This window comes from Zalophus californianus, chromosome 10, assembly GCF_009762305.2.
Source record: "Zalophus californianus isolate mZalCal1 chromosome 10, mZalCal1.pri.v2, whole genome shotgun sequence".
Lineage (NCBI taxonomy): Eukaryota > Metazoa > Chordata > Mammalia > Carnivora > Otariidae > Zalophus > Zalophus californianus.
Window position 1 is genome coordinate 63,760,773 of NC_045604.1, and position 17,179 is coordinate 63,777,951.

The window sequence follows — 17,179 nt, forward strand, 5'->3', positions numbered from 1 at the left end:
CTACTGCGCTTTAAAATTTGGAGAGCTTGTTTCTGTTTCAGTTTTTCTGTGTCCCTGTTATGCCCTCCTAAGCATATCTATTACATTTTGGCCTTGGCCTTTTCTTTCAGGGGAAACATATTTTGGTTATTTGGCAGAGGGCTCCTCCAACTTCTTGCCAACTTCATCTGCCTCACCAGCCCCTCACTCATTTTTTTTCAGTTGCTCCAACTTTCCAAAGTGTTTCCAGCCTCTGGGTCTTTGTCCTGTCCCTGACTACTCATCCTCTTAATCTGTTTGAATGCTATTCCTGCTAAAGGCCATCTCTGACTCTTTCCAAACAGATTAAGTTCTCCTTCATAACACCCTGCACTTTACCATTGTAGCACAGATTGCTTACAAATAAGTTTGTCTGGCACGCTGTCCGCAATACACCACCACACCCCCAACACCTAGTGGATTCCAGCAAATACTCTTGTTCAATAAAGATTACTGTTATACAGTTACCTAGGATTTCAAACACTGAACTGTATCTGAAGAGCAAAACCTCTCTCTTAACCAACTTATTTAGCAAACAGCTCACTTCTGAAGACAGAATCACTCAACCTGGTCAAAAATGAGTAAATGTCCATCAACATCAACAGATTTGCACTTTTTTGGTTTAAAAAAGAAAAAGCACTGACTTGGAGTTTTTTTTTTTTTTTTTTTTTTGTAATCTCTATACCCAACGTGGGGCTCAAACTCACGACCTGAGATCAAGAGTCACATGCTCTTCCGACTGAGACAGCCAGGTCCCCCTAAGACAGTTTTTCTTTCTTTTTTTTTTTTTTAAGTTTATTTACTTCTTTAGTAATCTCTTTGGAGAATGAGTTCTTCACATCTGCCTCTGGACCATTACTAAAATTGTTTCAGTAACCCAACACTTTCAGCCAAGATGAGAATGTGGACTTAAAAAAGCTCATTTCAACTCAACTTGATTTGTAGTTCAAGTAGGAAGATAAAGGGTAAGGAGAAATAAAAGCCCATTTAATTTCCATTAGAATCAATAAAAATTATTTATTGTAATATTAAATATAAATTTTACATGGTCATTATTGATTGGCAATGGGCTTGAAAGATCATCTATACTATCCTTTTAGTTTATTGAATCCAACAAGGCTGGCTCTCTTTTAGAATTTTCTAAACTAAGTATTAATAAAAATATGTCTAGTGAAGACAAAAGATACTTACATTCTTTTCTACGACTGTTTTGATGTCTCCCCACTGTATCCCTACATACTACAGGGATAAAGCTCTCCCATATACTAGTATTACCAGTACTTCTTTTACTAGAACAAAAACACAATACACAAACCATACTAGAAATATTTGGTTCTTTTTAATCAGCTATTGATGGTATAATAAAATAAATTTAAGTGGCACCTAATTTAAACATTTAAAATAGTTCACTGAAGGATAATCTACAACACAGTATGTTAAGCCTAATTGTCAAAATGACACCTCTTTTTTTCCAAGAAAGAAAAAATAAAGGCATGATCAAAAGTATGACCGACAATTTGGGTTCATTTGGACACTTATATAGATGATTCTGTAGGCATACTGGCAGGCACAATGTTGAAAATCAATCCATTAGATTTAGAAATAATGGTAAGATAGAAAAGAACAGCTATACATTTCAGAGTTAATGCCTGAAATTAAAGAAAAATATCCACCAATTATCACAACGATCTTTTAATGACTAATTTTTTTTTAACATTAAGATTGTTGTTTTAGGGAACACCTTTCTCTGGACATTTAATTAAATGTTCAATGTATTAAATAATTTACAGAGAGAAATAAGTTTTGTGTTCTGTACAAATTAAAGAATACATGAATATAATCCCCTCCCCCCTGCCAAAGCTCAAATTTGCAATGGTCTCAGCAGAAAATAAACAGTTCACGAGTTAAACAGAATTTAAAGCATTACAAAAGTTTACAGAACCCTTCTTTTTATCATTTTTTTCAAACAGAAAAGATCACAATGACAAATTGAATGATCAGAATGTAAAAAATATTTGTGCAAAACTGCATTAATTGTTCTTCCTATTTAATAGAGGTGAAACCTAAGAACACACAATGACAATAATGAAGAAAAACTACACTGAAAGGAACTCTATTTTAGATTCCCAACAACATGGATCAAACTATGACTAAACACTGAGAGAGGACGCGGCACCGTGAGCAGCAGGAGCAGCACATGACTCGGCGGTTCTGCCAGCGAAGGTGGCTGACACCGGCACACACCGAAGCTTTTCTCCACACAGCCGGCCATCTGAAGTGACTGAAAACAACTGGAGGGCTTAAAACTCACTTCAGTTCTTTCTTCTTTAAATTTGCAGATCATAAATGATATATTTAAGAAAGTCCTTTCCCCCCCTCCTCATGGAGTGTTTCTTGTATCACTGGAAATCCTTAGAAGAGTTGAATCATAGACTCTCTGGATTTACCTACACCGATCCATTTAACTGGTAGGGGGGAAAGTACAAGAATAGTATTAATTCATTTATAATGTTCAATCCAGGGTCACTAACTTTGCCAGGTGCCTTCTGTTATCCTTTGCTGTCCTGCTAGAAGACTGGGCTGATTTCTAAACAGAACGTGCAGTCAACATCCAGCACAGCCTTACCAGCTCCAGTTTGAATCACGTGATATTTTCAAGTCCTCAATGCCTAATAATTAGGTTAGCAAAATATTGGCCTAAACCAGCAGAGACCTAAAGAACCCTTAATTAAGTCCCTAATAACTAGATAAGCATCTTTGATAAATGCAGGATGCTAAGAGATGACGGTGTAACTTCTGTATCTCAAAAAAGTAGAAGCATCTGTAAAAGAATACTATTTTAACTTGCACAGCCTGAACCAGTCTATAGGAATCTCTAAATATTGTACCACATGGGTTAACCTTTATGGAATTTTACACAGGCCACTGTTAAGTTCACTGTTGCTTGCATTTCAAAAAATGCTGACCAAGAGCCATAGCAAACATGCTGACTAAATTGGACGTCACACTGGCTGGGGCAGCGAGCAATTTGGAAAACAAGACTCGTATTTGAGACGAACCACAATACAAATCAGAGTAAGTATATAATGAATTCTACATAGAGGACACCTTCTACCCACTTCGCTTTTGTCTCTCCAATCTCTACCAGTACAAGTAGAAGGAAGAAAGCAATGTGTTAAAAGACTTCCCTTAACTAGTCACAGCCATAACCTGGTTATACCTAACTCCCTGGCCAGCTTGTTTTTTAATAAAGTTTTATTCTTTCCTCTCCTCTTGTATTTTTTCAGACTGGATTTCCTATTTTCTGTACCTGTTATCTCCTAACTATTCAAGAAACTCCCCCAACTCCCAACAGTGGTTTAATCTTGAGTGGAAAAACCACAAACCATTTTTGGTGGAGGTGAAGATACAAAAGGATTTGTGACTAGGAGGGAGAAAGCAACAAGCATGAATGTCACAGGGTAAAAACCAGAGTAGCAGAGAATTAAGACAGGGTCAAAACAGTGTGAGGTAACCTATTGTCTTCAGGCATACAAAGGATTAAAAAAGGATGACTATATTTACTCTAAGAAATAAGGTTATTTTGTATTTTCCCAGGCATTGATGCAAATCATGAACACTCTACAAAGTAATAATGATCTTTTATTTTATCTCAAAGGTAGAAAGGTACAAATAGAGAAAAGACAGTTGTTCATAAAGTATACTCACTTGGAATCTGAAGCTCATCTTCAATAAATCGAACATAATTTTGTGCATTAACAGGTAGTTCTTTAAATGTCCTTGCATTTGATATATCTGTGTTCCAACCTGGGAGCATCTTATACTGAACTTCAACTTTATTTAAGACTTCTTGGTTTGCTGAAAGTTAAAGAATAAGTCTGTTTTTTTCATGGTAGAACGCTGCCTATTGCCGAACAGCTTTTTGCTGTGTCAAAGGTTCATGATCTCTTATGAAAATCCTTGGAGCCAGAGGTGTTTTGGAATGCAGTTTCCCAGAGTGCAGGAAGGTCAGACAGTACACATTTACCACCTGAGGCAATATTTTCATAATCAAACACATTCCTGCAGCAACAGGACTCTTCACTCTAAGCAGAGAGATTATTAGCTCTGATATCAACTCAAGTCACGTTTTGCTGTCAAAGGACTTTGATGCCAAACTTTAAACTTTCCATTTTTAGAGCTTTTTAGATTTCCACACTGTGCATTAGAGATTATGGACCTGCGTAAAGGCAGCAACCTCACAGAAAGGAGACTTGCATACTTGCTCTCATCTGGGAAATCTACTGATTTTGTGATTGTGCAAAGCTGAGCTGGAAATTTCCTTCCTTATCTCACCTAATCATTTTCTCTGTATCCATATCCCCTAATAGAAATGGACAATGTACGAAAGTAAGAACAATTTCTTTGACTAGAGACAGTACAGTGGATGCTGTGGGGAATCTGTCCAGACTTCCCAAGTCAGCACTCAGACACTCATTCCACTGCCCACTGAGGACTCCCGCTCAGAAATTACTGTCCACTGAAGGGAGGTGCCTCCCCAGAACAGCCCACATCCCACGACTGGTCAATGTGCACAACAAGCAGCACAAAACTGCAGGTTCTGAGAAAAAGAAAACTCACAAGCAAGTCCTGAAAGTACTCAACTCTCTGCCCAAGGACAACTTCCCAGCCTCTGGAAGTCAGGACGCTAGAGTCAGGGGAGAAACAGTAGTCCCATTGAGCTGAGAAGGCAGATAACCAGGTTTCAGCAAAACTGAAATGGCTCGAGTCAACACGGGCAAGTGTCAGAGAGGAGGGAGCTATATGGGGAGCTCCCAGCCCTCAGAAGTCTGGGTGAAAGTCCCATGGCTAATGTTCAACTTCACATGGAAGGGACCCATGGGACCACTGGAGGCCTACCAGATGCAAGTCGTCACCCAGTTGAGTGGGACAGATTCTAGAGGCCAAGCAATGCTGGCAGAGGGAAAGGGACAGGATACACTGGAGCTCCAGCACTGCCACATTGGAGCGATCTCTTTACACCTTGGTAACTCTCCTGGCATCCAGCTGAGGTAGCAGAGAGGCTGCTCCTTAAAATTAAAAACCATGCTCAAGAGTATAACTGACTGCAGACCCTCCATAAGGAAGCCTAAAACCAAGCTACCAAGTTCCACAGAGGAGACCGAAATTTGGAGACTGACCCACACTAGGTTAGAGGTTTGGGAAACACCCTGGGCGCTTCACATAACTACACTAACACAGCAGAAAACCGAGCTTATACAAGTTCAAGATGATCAGCCAGTAATTCAACTGTCCCCTAAAACAAGAACCAATACTCTTCAGAGGAAGATAACAGAATCTGAGTCACTACAACCAGAAGTCATTAGTCCACAATCAAGGAAAAGAACAGTCAAGAGAAACCGACTGGAGATGGCCCATTGGACTAAAAGATAATGATTTTTTTTTTTTTTAAGAAAGATTTTTTTTTTAAGATTTTATTTATTTATTTGAGAGAGAGAAAATGAGAGAGAGAGAGCACGAGAGGGAAGAGGGTCAGAGGGAGAAGCAGACTCCCTGCTGAGCAGGGAGCCCGATGTGGGACTCGATCCCGGGACTCCAGGATCATGACCTGAGCCGAAGGCAGTCGCTTAACCAACTGAGCCACCCAGGCGCCCCTAAAAGATAATGATTTTAAACGTGTTTCTAAGAACTTAAGGTGATCCTTGGTTCCCAAGGACTGGTCGTCATCAGCAAGTCACAAAACCTACAAGCCTACCAAGTTTCATTAAGCTAGTGAGTATTCCTTTGTTTGGCATATTCCCAGGCTTACAGGATGACTAAACAAATGAATGGTTCCTATTTCTGGAAGCTGGAAACATTTATGGAACTTCCTGAGTAAATGAAGAAATCCTATAACTAAAGATATGCCTGAAGAAACACAGTACCTCATGTAGGAAGTCTCCCTACAACCACCCACTTTTGACATAGGAGATCAGAAAAAATCATTCATGTGGCTTGAAGAACAGGGTGGGTAAATGTATTAAGAGCCTGCTTACTTTTACGAGCAGCACTCTTCTCCTACCCCACATTTCTCAAGGAAGAGAAGAATGCTATACTGAAGTTACTTTCAAAATAGGGAAGATGAGATTCAGGAGCAGCACAGCTGGATGGGCTCAGAGGGACCGTGTTTCTTCTTTCCTATTTTGAGTCTGAACACACGCTTATTACTGCAACCCAGGATCCAAATGCATAGCAGCTATGAAACAAATGCCAATAACATGTGAATATACTTTTGCTATTCACAAAGAACGTATCAACCCTGTGGCTATACATCATAGACTAGACATAGGTACTTGATTAAACTGCTCTAACACGTTCACCTAATAATATTCTTTTTTTCACAGACTGAAAAAAGTACCTGGGAAATGAGGTATGATTTCACCATCTAACTTGTAAGCAACTCCAACTTTGATTTCCGTAAACATGTCCAAAATATCCAATTTGGTAAGTGCCAACCTAAGTGGAAGGAAAGGCAATGTTCAAACAGCAAACTATTAAAGGCCCTAACATCTAACTTGATGAAGAAGTAAAGGAAAATTCATACAAAGCTAAACATTCCAAAGCAATTCTGAAAACTGGTTAGGATTATATTCTAAAGTGTGCCACACATAAAGCATGCCTTTTCCTGATAATAAAAAAATGACTTAACTGATCTACTTGTGAGTTACTTTTCTAATAATTCTATTTTCCCTGATTGATCCACACCACCTTTATTTTATTTTTTGAGAGAGAGTGTGCACACGAGTGGGGTAGGGAGGAGCCGTGGAGGGGAGAGAGAATCTCAAGCAGGCTTCACGCTCAGTGCAGAGCCCAGAGCATGGCTTGATCTCACGACCCTGAGATCATGACCTGAGACGAAATCAAGAGTTGGACGTTTAACCGACTGAGCCACCCAGGAGCCCCGCTTAGCTTTCTTATGATGGATCAACACATATCTGAGGGACAGCAGCCTGGAGTAAAGGATGCACTCTGTGGGACACAGCAGAACTCGCTGTTCCACATGGAATACTACAAGATACAGGTACATTTACATGTAGGCCATCGATCCTCATTTCTTTACTCTGGTTATTATCACCTCCATCCTTCTGCTCAGAAACTGTCAAAGCAAAGTGAGGACACCACATCAAGGACCTCTTCAAGATACATCAAATCTCCCAGTAAACTGACTAGGAAATAATTTTAAGGGAAAATATATATAATTAGCTAAAAGAGTAAGTTTGGGATTCTTACCCACAAATTGTTTTTTGTATCTTTTATTCTGTTATTTGCTGGAACTTAAGCCTAATTAATACAAACAGGAGTACATTTATTTACATATTTATGTACATGTGTGAATAGCAACTTTTTACCAGGTGATTTCAGTGAGCCAGGCAGCACACTATATGCTCTCACTGTATTTCTCACCTAATTTTCAAAACACTCACAGGAAGTAGGTAATAATATTGTCTAGATTTTAAAGATGATGAAAGAGGCACAGAAAGAGTAACTTGACCAAAGTCCTGGCACAACGCATGAATCTGAGATTTGAAAACAGGAGTTAGACATAAATCAAGCCCATGCACTAAATCAGTTATATTGCTTCCCCTCCATATAAGCAAAATGCACCATCTACCTACCTACCCCCGTACCTCACTTCCTTCTATATTTACATGCATGTGGGAGTAACATGATTCCTTTTTCCCAATCGTGGATATGTAGGAAGACAACCTGGGGTCCTTTCCCTTGGGTACCCTTTCCCTAGATCTTGGTCCACTTGAACCTTGAGCTACAATTTCATCTGGAGGCCAAACAGTGAACCTTTTCTACCAGGGCACTGTTTTTCAAGTTTGCACTCCACAAAATTTAACTTGTGGTCATAAACTGTACCTTAGTTTCCTGAAACAAATGTTTCTAAGAATACTCACGCAGTAAATCCATTAATCATATGAGCATATTTGAGCAAAACCAGGTCCAGCCAGCCACACCTTCTTTTCCTTCCAGTGGTTACCCCAAACTCTCGACCTCTTTTTTGTAATAATTCTCCAATTTCCTAGAAAACAGAAAACAGGACTTTAGGATTATAATACCAATGCTGTCAATCTAGTAGAATTACATGTAAGATCATATACCAAGTCAAAGTCTTATAGAGATGAACATCTTCCAAAAAATAACTAAGTGGAAGACAGAATTCCCTACCGATGATGGATCGTATGTGAGGTAGGCATTATTTGGAAGAGATCCACTTTGGGCTTCATTTTTTACCATTTCTTTAAAACCTATAGTTTTTACAATGTTGGATAACTTCTTAAAATTTAGAGTAACATACAAAATGCTTCATATTAAAAACAAGGTTAATTATTTATTAAAATAGACAAGTTAAGCCAATTGTTCCAAGAACTGTAGTTCAATGAGCCTCCCAAAAACCAGGAGACAAACTCTTAGCTGGTCAGTCGGTGTGGACAGCACAATGCCCTTTCGACATTGCTCAAAGATCTAAGCCACAGCCATTCCCTACAACCCAATTTTTCACTTATTGTCTATCTACTCCTAAGTTACACCTTTCTGATTAAAGTCATCATTTCACTACCTCTTGTATTGACATCAATACAACTATGTGTTTTTTAAAATGTTGCTCTGTCAGGTTTGAATCCCAGCCCCGTCCCTCTGAGTGACTTTGCACAAGTGATTTCAGCTCTCCGTGCCTGTTTCCTCATGTGCAGAAGGGGGACGGTGACACCACCCAGCTCCCCAAGGGTCATGAGGTCCAAAGGTCCAAAGACCTTCCAAGTATACAACACTCAGACAGTGCCCCACCCGACGTCACTGCCACAGAGCTGTTGGCTGGGAATAGACCAAGTCTGGAAGTCTCTCTTCTCAGCCTCGGCCCAGAAAAGCTCTTGGGGAAAGGCAATTCTTATTTTTACCCACTTCTTTCTCCTCCACTATCTCAACCTCCCTCCTAAACCCACCTTCCTGTAGCCTGGTGCTTAAAATTACCTTTAGGTTCTCTCTAACCCTTCGTCTTTTGTTGCCAATCTGCTGTCACTTAAGTGAAAAGCACAGGAAGAATTCATTAAGGGAAAAAAAGCAGAAGTTTTTATTTTATTTTTTATTTTAAAGATTTATTTGACAGAGAGAGAGCGGGCACAAGCAGGGGGAACGGCAGGCAGCGGGAGAGGGAGAAGCAGACTCCCCGATGAGCTGAGAGCCCAACCTCGATCCCAAGACCCTGGGACCAGGGCCTGAGCTGAAGGCAGACGCTTAACAACTGAGCCACCCAGGCACCCCCCCACCCACCTTCTTTTTAAAGATTTTATTTGACAGAGAGAGAGAAAGATTTTATTTGAGAGACGGGGGCGGGGGCAAGAGAGGGAAAAGGAATCTGAAGCAGACTCCCCGCTGAGCGTGGAGCCTGACGCAGGGCTTGATCCCACAACCATAAGGTCACGACGAGCCGAAACCAAGAGTTGGACTTAACCAACTGAGCCACCAAGACACCCCAGAAGTTTTTATGTTAAAACTTTCAGAACTGGATCTACTGAAAAACAGGCTTACATTGTCTTGCTCTGTTGGGAAGGCACCAATGCCAACTCTAGTTGTGTAAGCTTTCACGACCCCATACACTTCTCCAACATTTTGAGGGGGCATTCCCAACCCGGTACAGACACCTCCAACTGTACAGTTCGAAGAGGTCACAAAAGGGTAAGTTCCTAAAAAAGAAACAAATATTATACACACATATACATTCCTCTGAAACAGAATTACTGTGAAAAATCTGCATATGAGTACATTCTAGGTACTGGACAGACTTGACTATAACTGCCCTCTCAAACCTCAACCTTTAGTCCTTGATCCTTTCTGTCTGTAATGAGATCAAAACACAGGCAGTTAGAGCTCTCCCTGCGGTGTTCATTCTGGGGAGGTTGCTTGAATGTGCACAGTTACTCAGCTCTATATGGTAGGTACTCACCTAATGGATTGCTGAATAATTTCATGCCAAAACACGGCGTTATAATCTGTGTTTTTAACATGTTCCTGTTAGTTTAAAAATGAATTTATTTTATTCTCTTGATATAGATTTTTAAGATACAGCCACAACCTAGAGTGACACCAGTATACTAAGAATTTTGTGGTATTCATTATCCTATCTTCTGATCTCTATTAAGGGAATAATCCCAAAAATGATAAGAGAAGCTAAGAGGGGTGTACTCCCCCATCCCTAAAGATCCTGTTCCTACTTAAACTATCCACTAAGCTAACCAGATACTCCGCTTTCTTTCCAGATTCCACAGGCATATTATGGAGTCAAAAATACCAATCTACAGTAATAGAAATACACTTTTCCTTTAATTGGTATACTTGGAGTCAAAAGCCAATGAAATGTCAGTAAGACCTGAGAACAGACTTATCTTTGGAGATTATGTTCAGAGGGAAAGGCCAACAACCTAATAGGGCAGTAGTTGGAAGAAGTTAAAGCCTTAACTTTTTTAAGATGGAGGATGCCCTAATCCATTCAGAATGTCACGCCCAGGGAGTTAAATGGATTTCCACAGATCTTAGAATAGGCATGTTTAATGACAATGTTGATTAGTTTTCGATATTTAAAAAAAAGGCTGAATTAAAGGTAAAGATCCTTCCATAGGATTCCCCTAATCATCTTAAAGTTCCAAGCAAATGGAGCATGAACCAAACAACGGAAATCGGTTTAAAGAATCCCAAACCCACTGACCCAAATAGTGATTTCATTTTTCTCCTGAACTACAAATCGTAACACATGCATTGTGTATTCCACAATATTGCTTTAAAAAAAAAAGAGAGAGATTAGTAAGAAGAAGATAGCAGGAGAGGAAGAATGAAAGGGAGTAAGTCGGAGGGGGAGACAAACCATGAGAGATGATGGACTCTGAAAAACAAACTGAGGGTTCTAGAGGGGAGGAGGGTGGGGGGGATGGGTTAGCCTGGTGATGGGTTATTAAAGAGGGCACATTCTGCGTGGAGCACTGGGTGTTATGCACAAACAGTGAATCATGGAACACTACATCACAAACCAAAAAAAAAAAAAAAAAAGAGATTAGTAGATGACAAACGTCCATCATTCCTGAATATACAAGCTAAAAGCCTTGTTTTAAAACCCCATAAGGCAAACATTAATTATTTATACCCTAAGTACTTTAGGGCTCAGTTAAGCTCCCGCAAGTCCTATCTCACTTACCAAAATCAATATCTAGTAGTGCTGCATTTGCACCTTCTACCAAGATTTTCTTTGGTGGTCCATGCAGGGCCTCGTAGAGGAAGTAAACTCCATCTCTCACCATTGGTTTAATCCTTTCCATATAACCCTGTAGACAAAGACAAAAAACAATTTCAATGTGTGCTAATAAATTTACAACATGACCAGTACAAGTACAACTCACCTGACTGTGACAAGGCAAACTTAACTCTTGCAAAGCAGAAGGGGGTTGGTGACTACGCTCACCCTACTGCATATTTGGATTAGCTTTGGTCTCTTGTCCTGATCCCCCAGAACCAGACATGAGACCCTAGCTCAAGAACAGTAGAGAAACAGTGAAATTCAGAGGTTCTACACTAACCTCACTGCAAGTAAGGTTCCTCACCTTCCATTCTTCACAAACCAGCTCTCAGGAAAATAAAAAGAGCTGAGTATATTACACTGTGCTTTTATATTTTGTGAGGTATTTAAAAAGCCATATTTATAATCCATGTAACCACGAGTTTTGAAACTTGCATCCGGGTGATTGTCAAAATGTTGGTGCAGGTCACAAGTGACATTGCCAAGCATGCAAACGGTGACAATTGTTAATATTCTTTGGCACTGTATTCCATTACAGCAATATCTCAGCAGTATTACTAGATAATATCAAATACTATTTTACACATAAGCATTGTAAAACTCTCACAAAACATTAAAAGTATTAATAACACTGCTTAATTTTAGAATTCAATTAAAAATGTAATATAAATAAGAATTCCCCCAAGGCCTAAAGTATAACTACAATAAAACCTAGTTTTAACTATGTTTCCATATTTAGCCAGTCTAGTATGCAAATTCCGCCATCCACTCATGAACTAACCAAGTATGTTACACCTACTGATGAATGTCTGGTGTCCCTCCACCCCCTTGGCTCTAGTCTCCTGCTTATTCCTGGTTTAGACCTTTTGTCATGCTGGAAATGACCATGCCATTCATCATGTCCCTTATTCCTTAAAGTGCTCGTTCGACATATACCACCTATCAACAATCTTCTTCCCCAATTCTGTTCGTGATTATTCATCTGCTTTACATTCACATGAAACATGGATAAAACAGAACCAAAGAGCCATATTCACATTTTAGTGCATAAATATTTCCAAGTTGCCAGGAATAAACTGAAAATATTTGTTTCATGACAGAATGAAAGAAGATGGCAGTCTATTCTGAGCAATGACCAATACACTGAAATCTAAATTCCCAACATTTAGAATCTTCCAGGGAGCTCTTTTTTTTAAAGGAATTTAGTGAGTAGATAGGCCTAAGGTATACAACCATTCTAGAATGGCATATGAGGTTCATAAATTCCTATTCAGCTATGGAATTCACGTTCATACCTATTTATAGAAGAGAAGTAATAATCATATACATAGGACCCATCTTGAAACGCACCAAACATCAGGGACGAATGTAAGGGTAGAAAGGTAGATTTGCCTACTGACGAACTCAGGCACCACTGACAACTGAAAGCGGCCACACATGGACCCAACCCTTGGCCAATCACCTTCTCTGTCTTTTAAGACAAACTGCTACAGACACTGGCCCTGTGGGGCGTCCTTCCAGAACGGGCCGGCCAGCTTTACAAGTTATCTCCTGCTGTCCCTCTGTTGATCTATGCTCCACATTACTAAAAGGGACTTTTATATAATACAAATCTAGTCTTTTTTTCTGCTCAAAATTACTCGATAGCTTTTCATTAACTCCAGGATAAAAGCCAAACTCTCTATCATTGCGTATAAGACCACTACAAGACCCCTGAACTCCTCCTCTCTGCTCCCCACTCAATCTTTTATTTCAGCCACATCATGTGAAGTGACTCAAACATACTATGTCCTTTTAGGTAGGCCTATATACTTTTAGACATAAAAAGGACAAGTAATTTGCTTTACCAGTTCTCACTTCCAATGCTTTACGCATATCTGTATGGCATTTATTATACTACAAATTATTTAACATATAACTTCTCAGTCACAAGGTAATTTCCGTAAGGGAAATTAAACACTCCACGTTCTTCATTCTTAGGTTTGCAGTTCCTAATGCAAAACGGGAATGAATGAAAGATCTTAGATGCCAATCTGGCAAACAAGTCTTAAAAAGGACATTAAAAAGGCCAGAAAGCATTACCTTGAGTTTTTGTAATTCGCCTTCAATGTCGATTTCCAGAGTGGGGTATATAGATTTGTATTGGTTAGCCAGAACTTTGAACCTGAGAAATAGACATAAATCAAGACAGTAGCTCAATTAAAAATAGTCTGAATATCATTCGATTCAAATGGTTTCTGTAGATAAGTGTTGAAACCACTTAAAACAAATGAATCCCAAACTGAAGCTCCATTCTAAGAAATAAAATCTAAACAGGTCAGTCATATGAATAAGTGACACACTCAAAAGCAGTATTTTTTATTCAAATTTAGGAATACCAACAACATAATTGGGGTGATGTGCGTGGAGGGAAGAACTAAAATCTCCAACACTTCAATATGAATTTTACTACACTGTGAAAAATAAAAGGGGGTGGTCTGCATGATGCTTTTAAGAGAGACAGAGGTAGGGCCTTTGGTGCCACCTGTTACTAAATACAACCAACTAACTCTCCATCACAGAGTCACCATATAGCTTTGATGATGATGATTAGGTTTCTCATGGAGATTTTTCTAGAGAGTAAGTGTCAGTGAGGCAATTTCTATTGTTTAAGGGGAGTTTGGGACACAAGAGTTCACCAGTACCTAAAAGCCTAATTATGTCTGGGCGGGGGGGGGGGGGCAGCGGGTCTCCAGAACTGAAAATCTGAGGGTCAAGACTCTGGGATGTGGTAGCTCCAAAGCACCCCCCAGAATCTCTGTTTCTCAGCAAACCATTCCAAACTCCAATCCTTAAATACAATTTTGGCTTTGCCTTCTTAAGGTACTGCTAGGATATCATCATGAGGTTACTTTTCATGAAGTTTAATTTGAAATTAAGTAATAAAAATAACTTTAAAGTCCAAATAAAACCAAAAAAGCCAAACACCACTATTCAACTACAATACTGATTTTACCAATTTGCATCCTGGATTTGAAAAATTCCAAAAATCCCATTTGCTCTTGCCACTCTGAAACACGAGTTTTAGTTACCTCTCAGAGAAGCCATCAAAGTCAGAAACCAGATCACACATCCGCAGTCCACTCCGAGCAGCTTTGGAAGAATAAACTGGGCCAATGCCCTTTTTTGTGGTACCCAAACTTAAAAATAAATCAGAACAAGCTTTGAGTTAGACAAGAAAAATGGAGTTCTTGTGGTCACATCATCACAACGAATGAAGGTACTTTGACTATTTTCTGTTTTGCTATCTTCTGTAAGTTTAGTTTCACAATCCTATAGATTTCTCTGGAGTCTAAACAGGATATTCTAATAATTTTTCTTAAACCTCTGGCCTGGAATTTAAACATTAGGGTCTGGATATGCTTAAACTGCACCGAAAACAAAAACAAAAAACCCTACTTTTTTCCTGCTTGTTCTTGTCTCTGCTGCTCCTGGATACCATCAGCTGCTTGATGAAAGTCGAACACTGAGGGGAAGAAAACCAAATCACAGTTGTTGTTGAAACAAAGGTAACACAGGAGGAGCAAAACATACTGATTACTCAAGCTATGAATCCCTTCAGCCTAATTTCATCATGACTAATCAAACGGATACATTTTATTTTTTTAAAAGATTTATTTATTTATGAGAGAGGGGGGGAAAGAGGGAGAGAGGGAAAGAGAGAGAGAGAAAGAGAGAGAGGGCACGAGCAGGAGGGGCAAAGGGAGAGGGAGAGAGGATCTTAAGCAAACTCCGCGCTAAGCATGGAGCCCGATGCGGGGCTTGATCTCATGACCTGAGCGGAAACCAAGAATTGGAGCTGAGCAGCTGACTGCACCACCCAGGCACCCCAAATGTATACGTTTTAAAAAGCAACAGCAATGGCGGGAGTGAAGGTTTATTATGCCAACAGGTATACTAATATGAAAATATGCCTGATTGTTCATTCCTACTAACTGCAACCTATATTATTTTAAAAATGGTTAGCGGGTACCCCACAATTCTGTGAAACTCGGTTTACTAGGATACCCTCTTTTCTTTAGGTTCCACCCTCCAGACATCTCTAGGTTATTCTGACATCTCTCTCTCTCTCTCACCAGTCTCTCATGAGCTTCCATCGTCTCTAGTCAAAACTGTAGCCAACTAATGAGTGTGCATATTTCCACTCTTGGACATCTCGAATTCATAATTTTGAATGCAGCAAAGCCATCTTTCCAAGACACAAATATAATGTCACTACCCCCTTTGCCTTTAAAAAGTCAATGGCTTTCTATTGCTCAAAAGAAAAAGAACTCTTTTATGTGGCCTCCCTGCATAGCCTGCTCTTTCATCTGGGGCCCCCTCCTTTCTGCCCTTGGGTCACAAAGACATTCTTCCACATCCTGGGCTACAAGGCATACGCTTCTGTCTGAATGTGCCTCGCCCTGTGCCTGCTCACACACGTGTACTCACGCCCACACACTCACTCTCTCCTACCAGTATTTTAGGAGTCTTGGGACCATGTCAGTTAGCTTACCAGATTTCCTGCACCTACAAGTTCTCAAATATTGACTGACTGAATAAATAGCGATTTTATGGAACAGGCAGGCCTAGAATTTGGTCTTCGAACTTTTAACCAAGGCTTCTTTTGTTTCAAAAAAGCCTTAGGGGAATATAATTTACGTACCATAAAATTCACCCACTTAAAGTGTACAATTTAATCATTTTCCGTACATTAAACCACGGTAAGTTGAAATGTATAAATTTTAAACAGAATGACTGATATAAGGTTCCTAGAACTAGTGGTGGCATGTATAAAAGAACTATTTGGCAGGATCAGAAGACTAATATTGTAGTTATAGATGTTGAAACTAAAAAAAAAAAAAAAAAAAAAAAAACCCCGAGGAAATCTGACCTTAAACCTCCCTCTGACTAGCCCAGCCTCTAAAGCCTTCTGTGCCCTAGGTCCCCTTTCTGAGACACTGAGAATTGTCAAGGCAGTCATCTCCTCTGCTTGGCAAGGTTAATAAGCACAGCTGTGTATAGCTAACAGGTTTCCCTAGTGGACTCGTAGGGGCGTTCCAACACTTCCGACACGAGGTGACCACAAGACAGAAACTACGTTCTTATTGTGTGATTTAAAATTATCCTGTAAATGACTATCTGCCTCAGTGCCACAGAACTGGATAGCAATGACATCCTTAAACTACACTGGGATATTGTACACCAACAGACATTTACAGAAATGTGCACAGCAATATTATTTATAATAACTCAATACTGGAAATGACTCAAAGTTTCATCAACAGTAAAAATGGACAAATTGGGCCACAGTCATACAATGGGATATACGATTCAGCAATGAAAATAAGATATTGCTTCATTTAATAATAAGGATGAATCAGGCATACTGCTGAGTGGAAGTCAGGCACAACAGATTATATAAATGTATAATTTGTATAAAATTCAAACACAGACGAAACCAACCTATGGTTGAGAGAATAGTGGTTACCCTTCATGAGGGGGAGTAGATAATAACTAGGAAAGGTCATCAGAGCTTTTTTTTTTTAATTTAGATATATGGACATATAACATTAGTTTCAGGTGTAGAACATAATGATTCGGTATTTGTATACACAGTAAAATGACTACCACAGTGAGTTTAATTAACATACATCACCATAAACAGCCACAAAGTTTTTTGTGATGAGAACTTTGTTTTCTTAAGTAGGCTCCATGCCCAACGTGGGGCCTGAACTCACAACCCTGAGATCAAGATCTGAGATAGCCAGATGCTCTCCCGACTGAGCCACCCAGGTGCCCCTTGATGAGAAC

General features: G+C 39.6%; 1 protein-coding gene across 2 annotated transcripts in view; it reads right to left on the reverse strand.

The window, feature by feature from the left end:
* Positions 1-2,430: 2,430 nt before the first annotated feature.
* ADSS2 (adenylosuccinate synthase 2) overlaps positions 2,431-17,179 on the reverse strand; it is a 35,013-nt gene continuing 20,264 nt past the window's right edge. For both annotated transcript variants that reach the window (XM_027612818.1, XM_027612817.2), the window contains exons 5-13: positions 14,786-14,852; positions 14,419-14,526; positions 13,430-13,511; positions 11,249-11,375; positions 9,592-9,746; positions 7,962-8,086; positions 6,416-6,513; positions 3,727-3,876; positions 2,431-2,483 (exon numbers count right to left, since the gene is read on the reverse strand). In XM_027612818.1, the coding sequence (XP_027468619.1) occupies positions 2,431-2,483; positions 3,727-3,876; positions 6,416-6,513; positions 7,962-8,086; positions 9,592-9,746; positions 11,249-11,375; positions 13,430-13,511; positions 14,419-14,459 (831 nt within the window). In that variant the 5' untranslated portion in view covers positions 14,460-14,526; positions 14,786-14,852. The remainder of the gene's footprint in view (positions 2,484-3,726; positions 3,877-6,415; positions 6,514-7,961; positions 8,087-9,591; positions 9,747-11,248; positions 11,376-13,429; positions 13,512-14,418; positions 14,527-14,785; positions 14,853-17,179) is intronic.